The following is a 15,311-nucleotide window of genomic DNA, read 5'->3' on the forward strand; positions in this document are numbered from 1 at the left end:
TGTAGGGTAAATGTCTAACATTGGCTCTCAAATTCTTATGTATCAGAACCTCATTATTATCTTATAAATTATTTAGGACTCCACATAATATTTGTTTATGTGGGCAATACCTATTGATATTAGGTTAGACATTAAAACCTTGAGTTATGAGCATAAAAGAAAACATTCTGCTTGTTATCAGAGTTATATCCCCCATCATTTAGTTTCTAGAACATTCTGCATATACTTCTGAGATAACAAGATTGAAAACAGTAACAACTTAAGTTATTACAAAAATAGTTTCCTGCCTATAGCTGCCTTGAAGAAGTCTCAGGCTCTCCTGGAAGACTCTATACTGCATTCCAAGGGATGAAGAAGCTTCTCCAAGTATAAACTTGGAGAAGAAAATTACATTTTCCATGAGTCTTATCTGTAAAGTGTGTAGGCATCAATTTTCCCTATAGGTTAGCATAATTTTTTTGCATTTAATTTAGTTTATTTTTAGTTGATAAATGTATGTAATAAGATGTCTCTTCTGAGAATAAATCTTTGAAATGATATTGGAAGCCACTGCAGAGATGGAGTTCACTTTACAAAGCTCATTTTAGACACTTAATAACATTAATAACAAATGAGAAAAAGCCATATGTCTAATATGAAATTTAGTATTAACAGTTCAATTCTAAGCTGAGCATGTGGCTCAGGCCTGAAATCCCAGCTAGCTAGGATGCTAAGACAGGAGGAATCCCACGTTCAAAAATCTATCTGTGCTATAAAATGAGTTCAGGCCAGCCTGGGCAACTTAGCAACATACATACATACATACATACATACATACATACATACATACATACACACACACACATATATATCAATAGTCTGAGGTAGAGCTCAGTGGTAGAGTGATTGCCTAGCATTTAAGAGGTCCTAGGTTTCATCCCTAGTATTGTCAAAATAATGATGATGATGATAATTTTGTGCACACAAAGGTATAATTTCGGACCATCATGTTTCTTTAGAAAGCTGCATTATTTTGCCTTGTAATCTTGCCTGGGTCTAGGGAAAGGGAACCTGTCCTCACCTGCAATCACTCCACATCCACAGGAATAGCGGTCAGGGAACCATCCCAGTTCCACAGTAGCCACAACCCTTCCCTTCTCCGACTCATGCCCTTACAACTCACTCTTGTGGATGTGCTGTTTAAGAGGTGACTGCTGTCATCAATCTGGTGACCTGTGATTTGCTTCAATGTGGCACTATGGCAGGTATGATGCAATGCAGCATGACAATCACCTGCACTGGGTCTTGCTTTCTTGATCCACTTGTCACCATGAAAACAAATGGGATGTGAGGAAGTCTGTGAAAGAATTAGCCACCACATGGACAGAGGAGCTCTAGCTCCTAGCCAGATGTTCAGCATACCTGCTAGGGTGGCCACCTGGAGCCACCTTCCTGGTAACCTGGAACTGCTTACAGACCTCTAGATAAACTTGAGCATCGAAAGAATTGGCTAGCTCCAACTACCTACAGAATGGCGAGCTAGATAAATGCTTAATTTGTTTGTTTGTTTGTTTGTTTTAGGTGTAAGTTGTGGAAAATTTTAGTACAGTGAAGGCTAACAGATACTTTAAACTACTTTTGATTTGAGACCACTAGGGCCTAATCCTGCTGTGGCTCTGTCTGGTCCTCAAGTTTTTGCTTCTTGCTTTCAGCTCTTGTGCCTCAGCATGAGCAAGGCCTTCAGGAAGAACCACAGTAGTGCCACCTGGAAGATGGGCATGGGGCAGTCTTCACGTCTTCTTTCTCCTTCTTAAGCAATGCTGCCAGAATTCACCATCACATTTTTCAATTATCATAATTACTGTTTCACAGTAAAGGGGTCATATAACTGCTGCGTGGCTAACAGTGCTCTTTGGCTGTCTATAGGAATGTGCTGGCTTACCTGAGACTTGAAGTAAGTTTCCTGTGGGGTGGCAAGCACATCCGCAGACGCAATGTCCAGATGCATGAGTGTTTGCCGAAAGGAAGGCCGGTTGCGAGGCTTACTCTGCCTAAGAGAGAGAGAGTGTGTGCATCTCAGAGAGTGTGTCTGGGTGGGGGGTGCTGAGGCTGTGTCTGCTTTACGAAATACACATTTTATCCCAAGAATTGCTATATCTCAGACAACTTAGATGTACTCAAGTACAAAGGGAAAATAAGACTAGAAGCATCTGCCGATGAGATGGAAAGTCAGGTTCATTGCTGGAACAGTTAATAGTCCTGGTTCTTGGTTGTCAGGACTGAGAACTGTTCCAAGACACCATCCTAAGCCCTTCATTTACTCCCTGAGCACGGGCTGGCTCTACTTTACAAGGAGACACAGTCGTGATTTCACAGGTAGCAAATTGTCAGGGCCAGGGTTTGAATCCAGCTCTAAATTTCCACAGCTCCTGTTGCTCCAACACAATGTGGTTCCTTCCAAACACTCTGCAGACATGCCCCTGCTCTTTTAGGGACATTTTAACAGCTTTTTAGGAAGAAAGTAAGAGAGATTAACAGAAGAAAGGCATCTCTTACCATGTCTGTTTCATAAGGATTTTGAATCCATCTGGGCAAGTGGAGGGAACTGGGAGATGCAAGCTGTTGCTCCCAACACCCCAGATGATGGCTGAAGAGTCCACATCCTTGTAGGGGATCTCCCCTGTCAGCAGCTCCCAAAGCACCACCCCAAAAGACCTGCAGCGGGCCAGACACGGAAGGCAGTTCAGAGGGATGGACTCACACATCAGTCTTTAACTAAAGACCAGGTGGATGGTGCGTGCTTGTAACCTCAGCAATCAGAGGCTGAGCTGGGAGGACCGTGAGTTCAAGGACAGTCTGGGTACACAGCAGGTTTTAGGCCACCCTGAGCTATATGGTGGGACCTACATCATCAAGAACAAGCACATTTTGTTTAGTATATTTTACTCAAAGAAGTGAGACATGCAATGCATCTCATAAAGCCTTTGCCACTAAACTGTTATTCAAAATAAACTTCCAGTTTTCCTGCAAGTTTAGCATACTCATGGAGATGCCTCAGAACTGACTGTTTACTGGATATTCACCCCATTCTTCTCCTAATTCTTCTCGGCATATCTCATATTGGGCAAACCTTAGAGAATCTGCAACCAGAATCAACCAGAATGGAAAGCACGGAAGAATATTTCAGGAAGGAGAAGGAAGCATGGAGGGCAGAAACCAGGTGAAGGTGGGCAGGGGCCTCTGAGATGGTGAGGGAGCACCACTCACCATATGTCAACCTTCTCAGAGACAGGCTCATTCCGGATCACCTCAGGTGCCATCCACGCAACTGTACCAGCAAAGGACATCTTGGTGCTTTTATCACTGAGTTCCTTGGATGTACCAAAATCTGAAATTTTGACTGCATCTGTGTGGGTCACTAAAACACTTTAACAAGAAGTAAAGACAAGAAACGGATCATTAGTGCTGCTGAGTGACTGACTCTTCATCTTCTAACCCCACAGAGTTCATTTAACAACTCCCATTGCTCTTGGCCCTCACCCCAGAAACAGCATCACCTGCACCTGCCAGGCAGCTCAGCTCCCACCACTTGCTAACTCTCTCTCCCATGAGCAAGGCCGTGGCATTAGGTGCATATCACATTCAAGGGCTAAGAGGAGAACTAAGTCTTCTCCATGCCAAGGATGAGCACTAACAGCCAAAGTTCAAGCAGGTTCCATCCAAGACATGCTCTGCTTCCCATGAGAGCCTCTTGCAATGTGCCCTGCAACAAGCTGCTTTTGCCAGACCTGGTGGCGTGTAAAGTCAGAAAATTGATAGCCCTCACTACACTGGCTCCACTCATTCAGTGTGTTCGAGTTAGTGAGTTAAGGTGCTGGGGCCTAAACAACATAGAGACCTATTTCAACAACATGAGCCAGGTGTGATGACACACACCTTTAATCCCAGCCCTCCAAAAGTAGAGGCAGGTAGGTCTCTGAGTTTGGGGCCATCCTGGTTTATATAGTGAGTTTCAGGCTATCCAGAGTTATACAGCGAGACCCTGACAAATAAACAAACGGACAAACAAAATCACCTACCCCTAACCCCCACAAGCAAACAAACAAACAAAAAAACCAATTGACAACATTCGTAAGACTCTAACAGTATCTGATGTAGGCACAGAAGAAGACAGGGGAATTTGAACTCCATCCTCTCCATTCTGTTTGCCTTACCCACACCCCAGCTATCAAATGGCTCTCTGTGTACTGAGCAACTTGGGTTACCTTCATCTACATCTACTTGGAATATAAAGTTAACATCATTTAGGACTTTCTGACTTTAGTCTTGGTGAAAATGCATGACAATTAGAATATTATGGGACAGCTGAGGCAGCTAAACTGATGTGTCAGGTACCATGGTTAGAACACATGATGGTCACTAGACAGACAGACACTGGAGGGGCCTCTTCTGAAGCATCGGCATGACGTTCAGGAATGGACACAGGCAGAGATCAAAGATAACCGAATGCTGTAAGTGGGGCTGGGGAGATGCTCAGTGGGTCAGGTGCTTGCTGCACAGCGTGAGGACCTCAGTGCAGATCCGGCACCCACATAAACCCAGGCTCACGGACGCTCGGGGTGGGCCAGGCAGATCCCGGGGGCTTGCTGGCCAGCTGTTCTAGCTGAATTGGTAAGCTTCAAGGTTCAGTAAGAGATCCTGTCTCAACAAATAAGGTGCAGAGTGATAGGAAAACACACTCAGGTGTGAGACCTCTGGTCTACACACACACACACACACACACACACACACACACACACACACACACATTTGTACATACAGAATCAACACACACACACACTCACGCGCGCACACACACACACACACTGAAACTTTTCTGAGATGAAAGTGGGGTCATACAGGCTATAAATTTAAGTATGTAGCGAAACCTCCTGGTTTAGCAAGCCAGATGTATCTTTGTCTAGAACTCACTTTGGTGACTTGAGGTCTCGATGTATGATTTTATGAAGATGGAGATAATTCATCCCACTAGCAATTCCTGTGGACCAGTCCACGAGCAACCGAGGTGTGATCTTCCTGCCGGCTCGCAAGACCTCATAAAGTTGTCCATGGGCACAGTACTCCATGATGATGCAATAGCATGGAGCCTGAGTGCAGACACCCCTTTGAAGAAAACATAATATGTACATAAATACAGACAAATATACACGCATCCATATCTGTATCTCGAGACTGCTGAATAAAATGATATCAAAACTCATATAGATAACAGTTCTTGATTCTTAAATAGGCACAGTATCTTTGTGGTCTACCAGTTTCCCTGGTATGCACATAGGCAGTTTCTGTTTTATTATTCTTAAGTTTAGATTATCAGCAGCCTGTGCTAATCTGGTGGTCTCCTGTGACACCATTCCACTCTGGGACAAGGCACTCTTTCCTGAGGCTCGGATAGGTTGGGTGCTCTGTTGTTTTTAATCATTAAAACATATGTTCCTCTTAAACATAAACAGATTTTATTTGTAATGGGCAGACAATTAAAATTAAGGTTTTTTTATGATTGCTTGTTAAATTTTAAATTACTCAATTTAAAATAATTAGACTGAGCACAAAAATAAAGAAAAAGTAAGCAAATGAATCAAATTTTTATCTTCCATATATTTCTGTGAACAAGATTTAGAATAAGGATAACATTATGTCATATTAAACATCTATGCAGGGGATAGTCCCATTAGTCCCTGTAGCTTCCATCAAACTTTTCCTGATTACACAATTCCAAATGGTCTTTCTCTTCTCTGAGCAGACATGAGTTCAGGATCTCTTTTCTAACAGGCCTGGAGGTTTCCTGCCAGTCCTTGACGTGTTTAACTTCACTTCGGCTTTACACTGAGTAAATTACACTGAGGGAGACATGGGTAGGAGGAACGTACTTCAAGAAAGAAGCTGTTGTTTTTCAGGCACATTTCTGTGTTCTCTTTCATCTGTCTGAAATCCTCACAGTGATAGACTTGACCTCTTCTATGTTTATAGGAAAGGCATGGGGTGAAAGGGGGGACTTATTTTACCATAACTAATCCACACAATCAGCGACAGTGCCCAGACCCAAATCAAGTCTAGCTTCAAAGCCCAGGCCCCTGCTCTCACCATATTATACTCTGTTTTAAATTTTTGCATAAACAATCATATTGGGGATCCCTATGTTAACACCATCAGTTCACTAAACTAGGAGTAATATTAACTTTGCTTCATAGTTCTGTTTTCAAGATGGATCTATCTTGTAAGTATACTCAGACCTCCCTCCAGGGAAGGGACTAGAGCACTAGAGACAAGACAGACTGTCTTCTGCTGGCTTCCTATTCATGCCCTGTCTCTCAGGCTGTGGGAAGTGGTGAAGGGGTTCACCACGAGGTGCTGACAGTCTTCACTCTGCCTGCCCCGAGGCTCTCATCAAACCCAGCATCCATATAGTTAGAAAAGTCACTCTGGAGCTGTGGAACTCCATACTGAATCCTAAAATTCACCCATGAGTATATCTTTATGTACCCATGAATACCCAGCCTAAGCAAGTCCTTGAAAATAATACTTGTCCCAGAATGGAGTCATGTCACACATTTCATTTCCACCAAAACTGAAAGGTCCATGACAGAGTTAGAACTAGAGAAACGGTTAGCTTCACATCCGCTTTCACCATCCCAGCTCCCATCACCTGCATCCAGGCCTTCATCACCCAATACACCCTTTCTTGCTCTCCCGTCTATGGTAACACGGGACCCATATGTACGTCTGTTCACATACGTGGGTATACACGTTAGGTGAGGATTTGTGTATGAGGGACAACTATAGACTTTTTCCTTATCAAATTCCACAGAGACATTTCAATTACTCTTGCTTATATTTTATTTTCTCCCTTTTTCAATCACATTTATTTATTCATTTTCTGTTTTTTAAGTTTTAATTTTTAGTCAGAGTCTGATGTATCCCAGGTTGGCCTTAAACTTGCTATGTAGAGGAGAATGACCTTAAACTTCTGACTCTCCTGCCTCTACTTCCAACATGCTAATATTACAGTCATATACTTCCATGCCCAGTTTATGTAGTGCCAGGGATCAAACCCAGGGCCTTGTGTATGCCAGACAAACACTTTACCAATTAAGTTACATCACCAGCCTTTCAATTATTCTTTTATCTAGGATGCCTAGAATTCTTGATTTTTAATGGAAATGTTTTTTAGTTGTTTTTGGAAAGCTCAGTGAAAAATAACTACAAATAGATAATTAATCATGACATAGAAACCACGTGGGGAATAATGAAATCCATGTAAGAATGCAAGGATGAACATGCCTGGTGGACTCAGTATCTACTCAATGTCATATAGACAGACATGGTCTACAGACATCGTGTGAACTTTCTTCCTACAGTGACAAACGAGGAACAGTCATCCCACCAGTGACAAGGCTCCTAGGCAGCTAGAAATAACAGCTTTATCATCACTTCTAATTGCTACCTTCTCTTCACTTAGGATTGGATTTTATTAGAAACAGTCAGGTTGGGCTTTCTTAAAAAATAAGAAGGAAAAATGACTTGTATTCTTTTACTTTCCTTTTGTGTGTGGTTCTTACTAATTTCAAAGGAATCTATAAACACCAAAAAAAATGTGCCAAAAATCCAACCATGCCTTCCAGACAGTCTTGAATGTGATTCATTGACCAAAGCAACAAATGGTACAATGGCTGTAAACATGACACTGCACAATGACCCTGGCGTGGGCGTCATTGACTCACTACTGTTGGATGTGTAGTGGGAGAGATGAATCAAATGTGTTCAGCTTAGGGAGTTGGGCTCCAGAACAGGTACTCAAACCCAACAATGCTGGATGATGTGGTGTAGGTATAAGGTTGGACGGGCAAGGTGGGGAAAACAGTAGGAAGGAAAAAACAGCAACACACTGTCTCCTCTCAGTATAGCTTCTACTTCTTGTTTCCCAGGCATACTCCTGGGACGCTCCCTGACCAGTGACACATAGATCACTGAATTCCAGAAAGCCCAAAGGCACACCACAGTCGATCCTAGGGATCTGAGTTCAAAGCTCTTGTCACAGTCTTTAATGAAGGAAAGAAGAGTGTGCAGAAGGCACCATTATTTCAGCGCAGGACAGTGCTCTCCATTTATCTGTCTGCTGAAAACTATACACCCATTGACTAGAAATTTATTGGCTCTGGAAAAATTACAGTTAGCCTTTGTAGCACTTCATTTTCTTCAGGGCAGTTGATGACAGGATCATGACAGTGGCTGTCATCTGAAGACCTGCTGGTGTGCTGCCTCTTCCCACCTCCTTTCCTTGCTGTGAGGGTTCTCATCAGGGAATCAAAAGCACATCCCACAAGGCTGTCTCAAGAATTAATTCTTTTGCTTTCTTTGGGGAGAGGAATCCAACTAAGACTTATAAGTCACATGACATCTTTCCTTATGATAGCAGTTTCACAGAGGAAGAGCCCTTGGGGCTTCTGGGGAAAGTTGCTTCTAGGTTAAGGAAGGAGATGCTCAAAGCTTTTCTATGTCCACAAAAGCCTCTTTGGTTGTACCAAACTATCTCCTAGGAGTTTAAAATTCAGTCAAACATGCCAAAGACCCATCTTTTGTCTCACTTGGGCCACAATTCCTGTTCTTCATTCTTCCTCTTTTAAAGTCAGTTCCTTTCCCTTGTCCAGGCTTGTGGGATGGATAATATAAAGACAGATAAGGGAGGGAGTTCAAGGGAGCGGCTTAGGCAGCCATAAACACAGCTGAGCTCAGCACTTAGTACTTCCAGCCTCGGTGCTGCAGTGCATTGGCGGGGCAGCGGTGAGCATAGCTGCCTTCCAACTCCACTGCTTTCCACAGATTTACCCTTGGCCTGCCTCTTCAACTAGGACCCTTCTTAAACTGTGCATTGTAATCCCATGTGGTAGGGGTCAGAAAACATCTGGTAATAGTAACAGGTTTCTGAATGCCCAATGAATAAAATGGATCCAAAATCAAATGTACAGTGAATTTGAGTGCGCCCCAACTTCTCTATGGCCCTGCTTCCCTTTGCACCATGCCTGCTGTTAGCACATAACACCAACAAACATTGGAAAAGCTCAGCTCAGACAAAAGACTGACTACACATTATGGGTTACAGTTTGTACTGTACAGTTTTCTATTCATATAGAAAGATAATAATTATGGAAAACAAATACTTTTAGCACTTGTCATCATTCTTTAGCATGTAAGTGCAAATTAGTCTACCTTTGAATTCTACTGTGCTATGCTTGATTTTAGTTCTTGGGCTCATGCATGTGTGTATGTGTGTATGTGTGTGTGCAGGGGTGCTGGCCTACAGGCATGTTTGGAGGCCAGTGGCTGACATTAGAGTGTCCTCCTTAAACACCTCATCGTATTTCTTTAGACAGTATCTCCCACTGAATCTGGGGCTTGTTGTTTTGTCCAGACTGGCCAGTCTGTGACCACCAGGAATGTGTCTCTGCTTTCTCAGCACCGGGGTTACAGGCATACTACGCCCTAATACACAGAGATTAGGGCGCTAGGATTCAAACTCGGGTCTTCAACGAGTGCTTTACTCTCTAGCCATTTCCTCAGCCCTAAAATGCTTGATCCAAAAGTGACTATTTGGGTTGTTGACCTGAGATTCATAAAAGGCCATTAAATTAATTTTTCCTTGGGATTAGGACAGAATTTCCAGGGATTTTTGAGACAGCCCTGAACACACTTCTGTCATGTTTTACTATGTATGTGTGTGAGTGCTGTTCTCAGCATGGACAGCTATGAAATCAAAGTATCAGGCAACTCTGAAGCATTATTTAGTCAAGATTTAACTCTTTATGTAAAAACAAACCAACACATCCATCTGATTAGCATGGGAACTTCCTTAGTGCGTAACAAGTGGTAAAAGCATACATATACTGGAGAATTGTTAAATTTCTCTGTGATTCGGTATTAGTAAATGCTTGGCTTATATGTGCAAGAAAGGGCTGTGAGCAGAAGGAATTTAAGAAACCTTGGGTTTCACACACATACTTGGACACAACTGCTTTGTGAAATGAATGTATCACCAATGATTCTGTAATTGGATTTAGAAACCCATGTTTGGCTTTTCTAGGAAAGGGCTGAGGTGAAGCCTGAGGCTATAGTATAAAGGTACCCGTCTTTATAAGTTACTGTTTAAGAAGGAGTTCTTGGAAACTAATAAGTATATGTCACACAGGGATCAGCTCTATTGCTTCTGATGCCAGAACTGTCTTAACTGAGTTTCAGGATGTTGTTTTGGATTACTGTGAGTGACCTTTGAAGTCCTATTGGTGAGGCTGATCTATTTCGTGTGACAGGACTTTCCTTCCTCCTCTCTGGCCTGTGTGCATCCTGTACAAACAGCATATGCCCCTGGAAGGTGAACTACATTAAAAGAGCCTGAGAGTATGACTCAGGCTTGATAATCCTTTAGCACCCTACCAAAGCCCCTAGCACTGTGCTAAGCCTATTAAGGGCTTCTGAAATATCTTCTAAAGCAGGAACTTATATGGACACAATGGAGGAAGAAAATAGCTCTATTTCTCTAAAAGCCAAAACAAAAACCCCTCTAAAACCAGTCCCCAAACAAAGCCAGCCAATCGGCTAAACAACCAAGCAGATAGCCCGACAAAGCGACAATGACCTACTTGAATGCGATGATGTTAGGGTGTTTCAGCTTCCTCAGATGCTTGATGTCCGTCTCATTTTGTTCTCTCACCTTCTTGATGGCCACCTCCTCTGCTCGAAATTTGCCCAGGAAGACAGCTCCCTGGGCTCCACTACCCAGCCATTGCAGTTCTGAGATCTCCTCAAATGGCACTTCCCAAGTATCTAGGCACATGAGCGAGAAGCAAGCTCAGAATCTATTGAGGCCATTCTATGGGCCACTCTGAAGATCCCAGCTTCACCCCATTGGGAACTACCGTCCCTACCCTGATTCCCACCAAAGGATGTGACCTTCCTTTGAGCCTTGGTACTACTTAGTACTTGGTACTTAGTACTTGGTACTTGGTACATATTGACAAATATGCATTTTTAACTGCTCAACTAAATCAGGTTTGAGATCTCAGGAGACCTTCCTCTAGAAACCTATATTGACACCCCACAACCCGACACTCCTGCACCCTCTCCTTCCCAGGTTAAACGTTATACCCAGTCACCTTCTTCTGTCCTCACACTCCATCCCTACCCCACCACAGGTGCTTTTTCATTCTTCTGAATGTCTCATGCAGATGCTCAATGAATCCTCTCTGAATACACTGTCAAAGGTATCCTCCCAACAACCTGGCTATGCAAACACTTCTCAGTGTTTACCCTTTACTGAGGACTTATCACATACCAGAGACTTGCACAGTGATTTGCATGCCATGTTTAACTCTTACCATCTCTGTATGTCTGGCCTTAATCTTTTAAATCCACTTACTACTATTGGTGTATGTGTCTGTGTGTCTGTGAACATGCACCCATGCACAGAAACATCATGCAGAGGCCAGAGGACAACCTTTGGGAGTCAGTTCTCTTCTTCCAATCCAGGATCTGGTGATAAGCTCAGGTCCTTAGGCATGCATTGCAAGTGCTTTTGCCCACTGGCCTTCTCACAATGAGAACCCTAAGGCGCAGAGGCTGAGTGACTACTCAAGGTCAGATGACTGGTAATCTGGACAGGCCTGGCCCATTCTAGGAACAGGATCTTCTCCACTCTCCTGCACTGCTGTGCATGCTGGGGCTGAGATGGCCCTGGCTATTGGGCACAACCTGTCCACCCACATAACTGCAATGCTTTCAACTTTTGCTTTCTATTAAATAATATTTCAAACAGCTTTACTCCTTTGTATGTATATGTGTCTCCGTGAGAGTCTGTCACATACATACACATGGGTGCCTTTGGAAGCCCAAAGAGGGTCTCAAACTCCTTGGAGCTGGAGTTAAGGTGATTGTGAGCCAACTGACCTGAGTGCTGGGAACTGAACTTGGGTCCTCTTGCAAGAGCAGTGCAAGGGATCAATCCTAAATATTGATATTACTGGTAACTGATACTATATTTATCTTTTTCTGTATTAGTTTTTCAAACACAAGCTTTTAGCATTTTCATAATGAGTAAAATGCTATTTATTTTATTTTTGAGACAGGGTCTTAGGTAGCTTAGACTGGCCTCTGTATAACAGAGGATTACCCTGAACCCCTGACCCTCCTGCCTCTACTTCCTTAATCCTAAGCTTACAGGCTTGTACCACCACTCACAACTTAAGATTCTATTTTAAACATAACACTTCAGAAATTCATCAGTGGTTACTTTTATCTTTCAAAACCTGAGAAGGAATGCACCCACTGGTCCTCCTCAATGTCCCTCTCCCTTCTGAATAGAACATTACTGCAAGAAATAAACACAGCAGGGCGAGGAGCTCCAGTTTGAGGAGGACAATGACCTCAATTTAAAGGCCACGAGAGATTCCAGCCTCACCAGCAAATGGCTCTGAACCACTAATGGATGTAGCCCTGAGTTCTTGGCTCTGATGCACCATGGCATCCATCAGGGGGAGGGAGAGTTACTCAGTATCCAGGAGACAGAGGTACCCTCTTCAGTTCTCTCAGGTCATAATAAAATGTGGTTTTTCATTACAACCACTAAAGCATGACCTTAACTTAATGGAGGACCATTAACTTAACCACCGAGCCACTCTCCAGCCCTCACACTGTAGGAAAAGATACAGTGGATTCTGAGTAAAGGTTCTGTCCTATTGAAAATGAACAGATGCTGTGTAACAAACCAGTCTCTCAGCAAAATAAACAGCTCACAAATGTGAAATCACCAAAGAAGCAAATGATGCCCAGTGAGATTTGGGAGGATCACAAATTGTAGGCTAGTCACAAATTGTAGATACATTTAAGGGACTTTTGTTTTGCTTTTTAAAAATTTTAGTTATTACAGTGTGCATATGCATGTGGGCACATGAGTGTGTGTATGTGTATGTGCACGCGTGTGTTCATGTGTGTGAAAGTCACAGGACAGCTTTTGGGCATCAGCTCTCTCTTTCTACCACAAGTTCTGGAGATGGAACTCAGGTCGTCAAGCTTATACAGCATATGCTTCTGATTTTAAAAACAAATTATTTATTTAGTATTGTTTTTTTGTACTTTATGCGTATATGCATGTATCAGTGATGCATTTGCATACAGAGATCTTTAAGAGGAGACAAATTAGCCCAAGACTGGACAAGTAGAGGCTCCAAGAACCAAACATATCTTATGGAGATAGATTTTTAGTTGGTTCTGTGAGAGGTAGAGAACAAAACTCTTCTAAAACAAATTAAGACTAGGCATGGTGAGACATATCCCAGCACTCTGGAGGCTGAGGCAGAAGGGCTACTTCGAGTTAGAGGCCAGCCTGGGCTACATAATGAATCCAAGGACAGCCAGGGCTACAAAGCAAGACCCTGTCCCCAAAAAACAAAATTTACAAATGAATAAATAAAGGGCTAGGGTATAGCTCAGAGGCAGAACATTGTCTGGTCTGTGTGGAGCTCTGGTTTGAACTTTAGCAAGACACCCACACCCCTCTCCAATATTATCTTCTGACCTGGACATGTTCCATCCCCCAGGTACACACACACACACACACACACACACACACACACACACACACACCATACAAAGCAAAACAAAACAATAACAGACCACATTCATTGTAATGTAGTTTATAATTACTGAAAATACAAACAAGTATCAAACCAAAGGGATTGCTTAAAAAACATCAGCACATTTAAATAATTACATATTATATGGCTATTAAAATTATGCTTGCTAGAAAAAAAAATTATGCTTGCTGTGGCTGGAGTGATGGTTCAGTGGTTAAGAGCACTGGCTGCTCTTCAAGAGGTCCTGAGTTCAACTCCCAGCAACCACATGGTGGCTCACAACCATTTCTAGGGGGACCTGATATCATCTTCTGGCATAAATTCATATGTGAACACTCATACGTGTAAGAAATTATGCTTACTGAAGGGGTATAGATTATATATCAATGATAGAAACTTTGTCTAGCATATGTATGATACTGGGTTCAATTCCCAGCACTGCCCCAAATCAGAAAACAAATAAAAGCTGCTGAAGAGTTACATTCAGAAATGGAAAAACCTTCCCAATATGAAATAAACATATGCCTTTCTTTTTCAGTGCTAGAGGTCCCCATGGCCTCGAGGATGCCAACTGAGGGCTCTAGTACTAAGCTACATCCCCAGGCCCTCATGTTTTCCCAGACATGGTCTTCGTAAGTTACTTAGGCTAACCTTGAAATTACTATCATAGCACATTTATTCCCATGGTTTTTGAGACAGTGTTTCATTATGTAGTCCAAGCTGATCTAGAACTCACTATGTAGACCAGACTAGCCCTGAATTTATGATTCTCCTCCATCAGCCTCACAAATACAGGGATTAAACATGTACCACTATGTCCAGCCTGACACAGTCTTTTTGTTTGTTTGTTTTGTTTTTGTTTTTCGAGACAGGGTTTCTCTGTGGCTTTGGAGGCTGTCCTGGAACTAGCTCTTGTAGACCAGGCTGGTCTCGAACTCACAGAGATCCACCTGCCTCTGCCTCCCGAGTGCTGGGATTAAAGGCGTGCGCCACCAACCCCCGGCTTCTGACACAGTCTTAAAATATTAATGATAATTGTTCCTAAGATAAGGATGACAGATTGTTTTAATTTTGGCGGGAACCTGAGTCATTTCCTTTTAGAGAGTAAACTCTTTACAACACCAAGAGCATGTGATTCTTTTACTTCAAACTGGAATGTATGAATATATGCTGCTTGATGATGGGCATTTAAGACTCAGGATTTTAGAAATTATATGCTTCTCAAACTTGGCTAGTTTCTGCCCTCAAAAAGTATGAGGCTGCTGTGCCCTTACTGCAAGGCAAGAATTACCTTTTATTACAATGTAGGGCAGTTCTGGAATTTTAAGGGATAGCATGGTGTTGATTTGGTTTTGAATTAGTCCAGTGGCCACTGTTGTTTTTGTTTTTTGGATGGTGGTCTCATTATGTTGCTTAGGATTGGCCTAACTAAGCTCAAGTAATCCTCCTGCCTCAGCTTCAGAATAGTTGAGACTATAAACACATGCTATCTACTGTACCTGACTCTGGCCATCAGACATTTTTGGGACTATAAATTACCAGTAAGAAACCTAAACTCACTCACGATGTCAATTATTCATAAGTTATATTTCTATATCATCAAAGACATGTATGAAAATAGAAATCTTAAATGAGACAAAACAAATGGAAGCT

General features: G+C 42.5%; 1 protein-coding gene across 2 annotated transcripts in view; it reads right to left on the reverse strand.

Moving 5' to 3' along the window:
- Map3k13 (mitogen-activated protein kinase kinase kinase 13) overlaps positions 1 to 15,311 on the reverse strand; it is a 135,160-nt gene that overhangs the window by 20,166 nt on the left and 99,683 nt on the right. For both annotated transcript variants that reach the window (XM_027413011.2, XM_027413013.2), the window contains 5 exons: positions 10,671 to 10,854; positions 4,951 to 5,142; positions 3,247 to 3,405; positions 2,536 to 2,694; positions 1,922 to 2,030 (listed from right to left, as the gene is read on the reverse strand). In XM_027413011.2, the coding sequence (XP_027268812.1) occupies positions 1,922 to 2,030; positions 2,536 to 2,694; positions 3,247 to 3,405; positions 4,951 to 5,142; positions 10,671 to 10,854 (803 nt within the window). The remainder of the gene's footprint in view (positions 1 to 1,921; positions 2,031 to 2,535; positions 2,695 to 3,246; positions 3,406 to 4,950; positions 5,143 to 10,670; positions 10,855 to 15,311) is intronic.

This window comes from Cricetulus griseus, chromosome 4, assembly GCF_003668045.3.
Source record: "Cricetulus griseus strain 17A/GY chromosome 4, alternate assembly CriGri-PICRH-1.0, whole genome shotgun sequence".
NCBI lineage: Eukaryota > Metazoa > Chordata > Mammalia > Rodentia > Cricetidae > Cricetulus > Cricetulus griseus.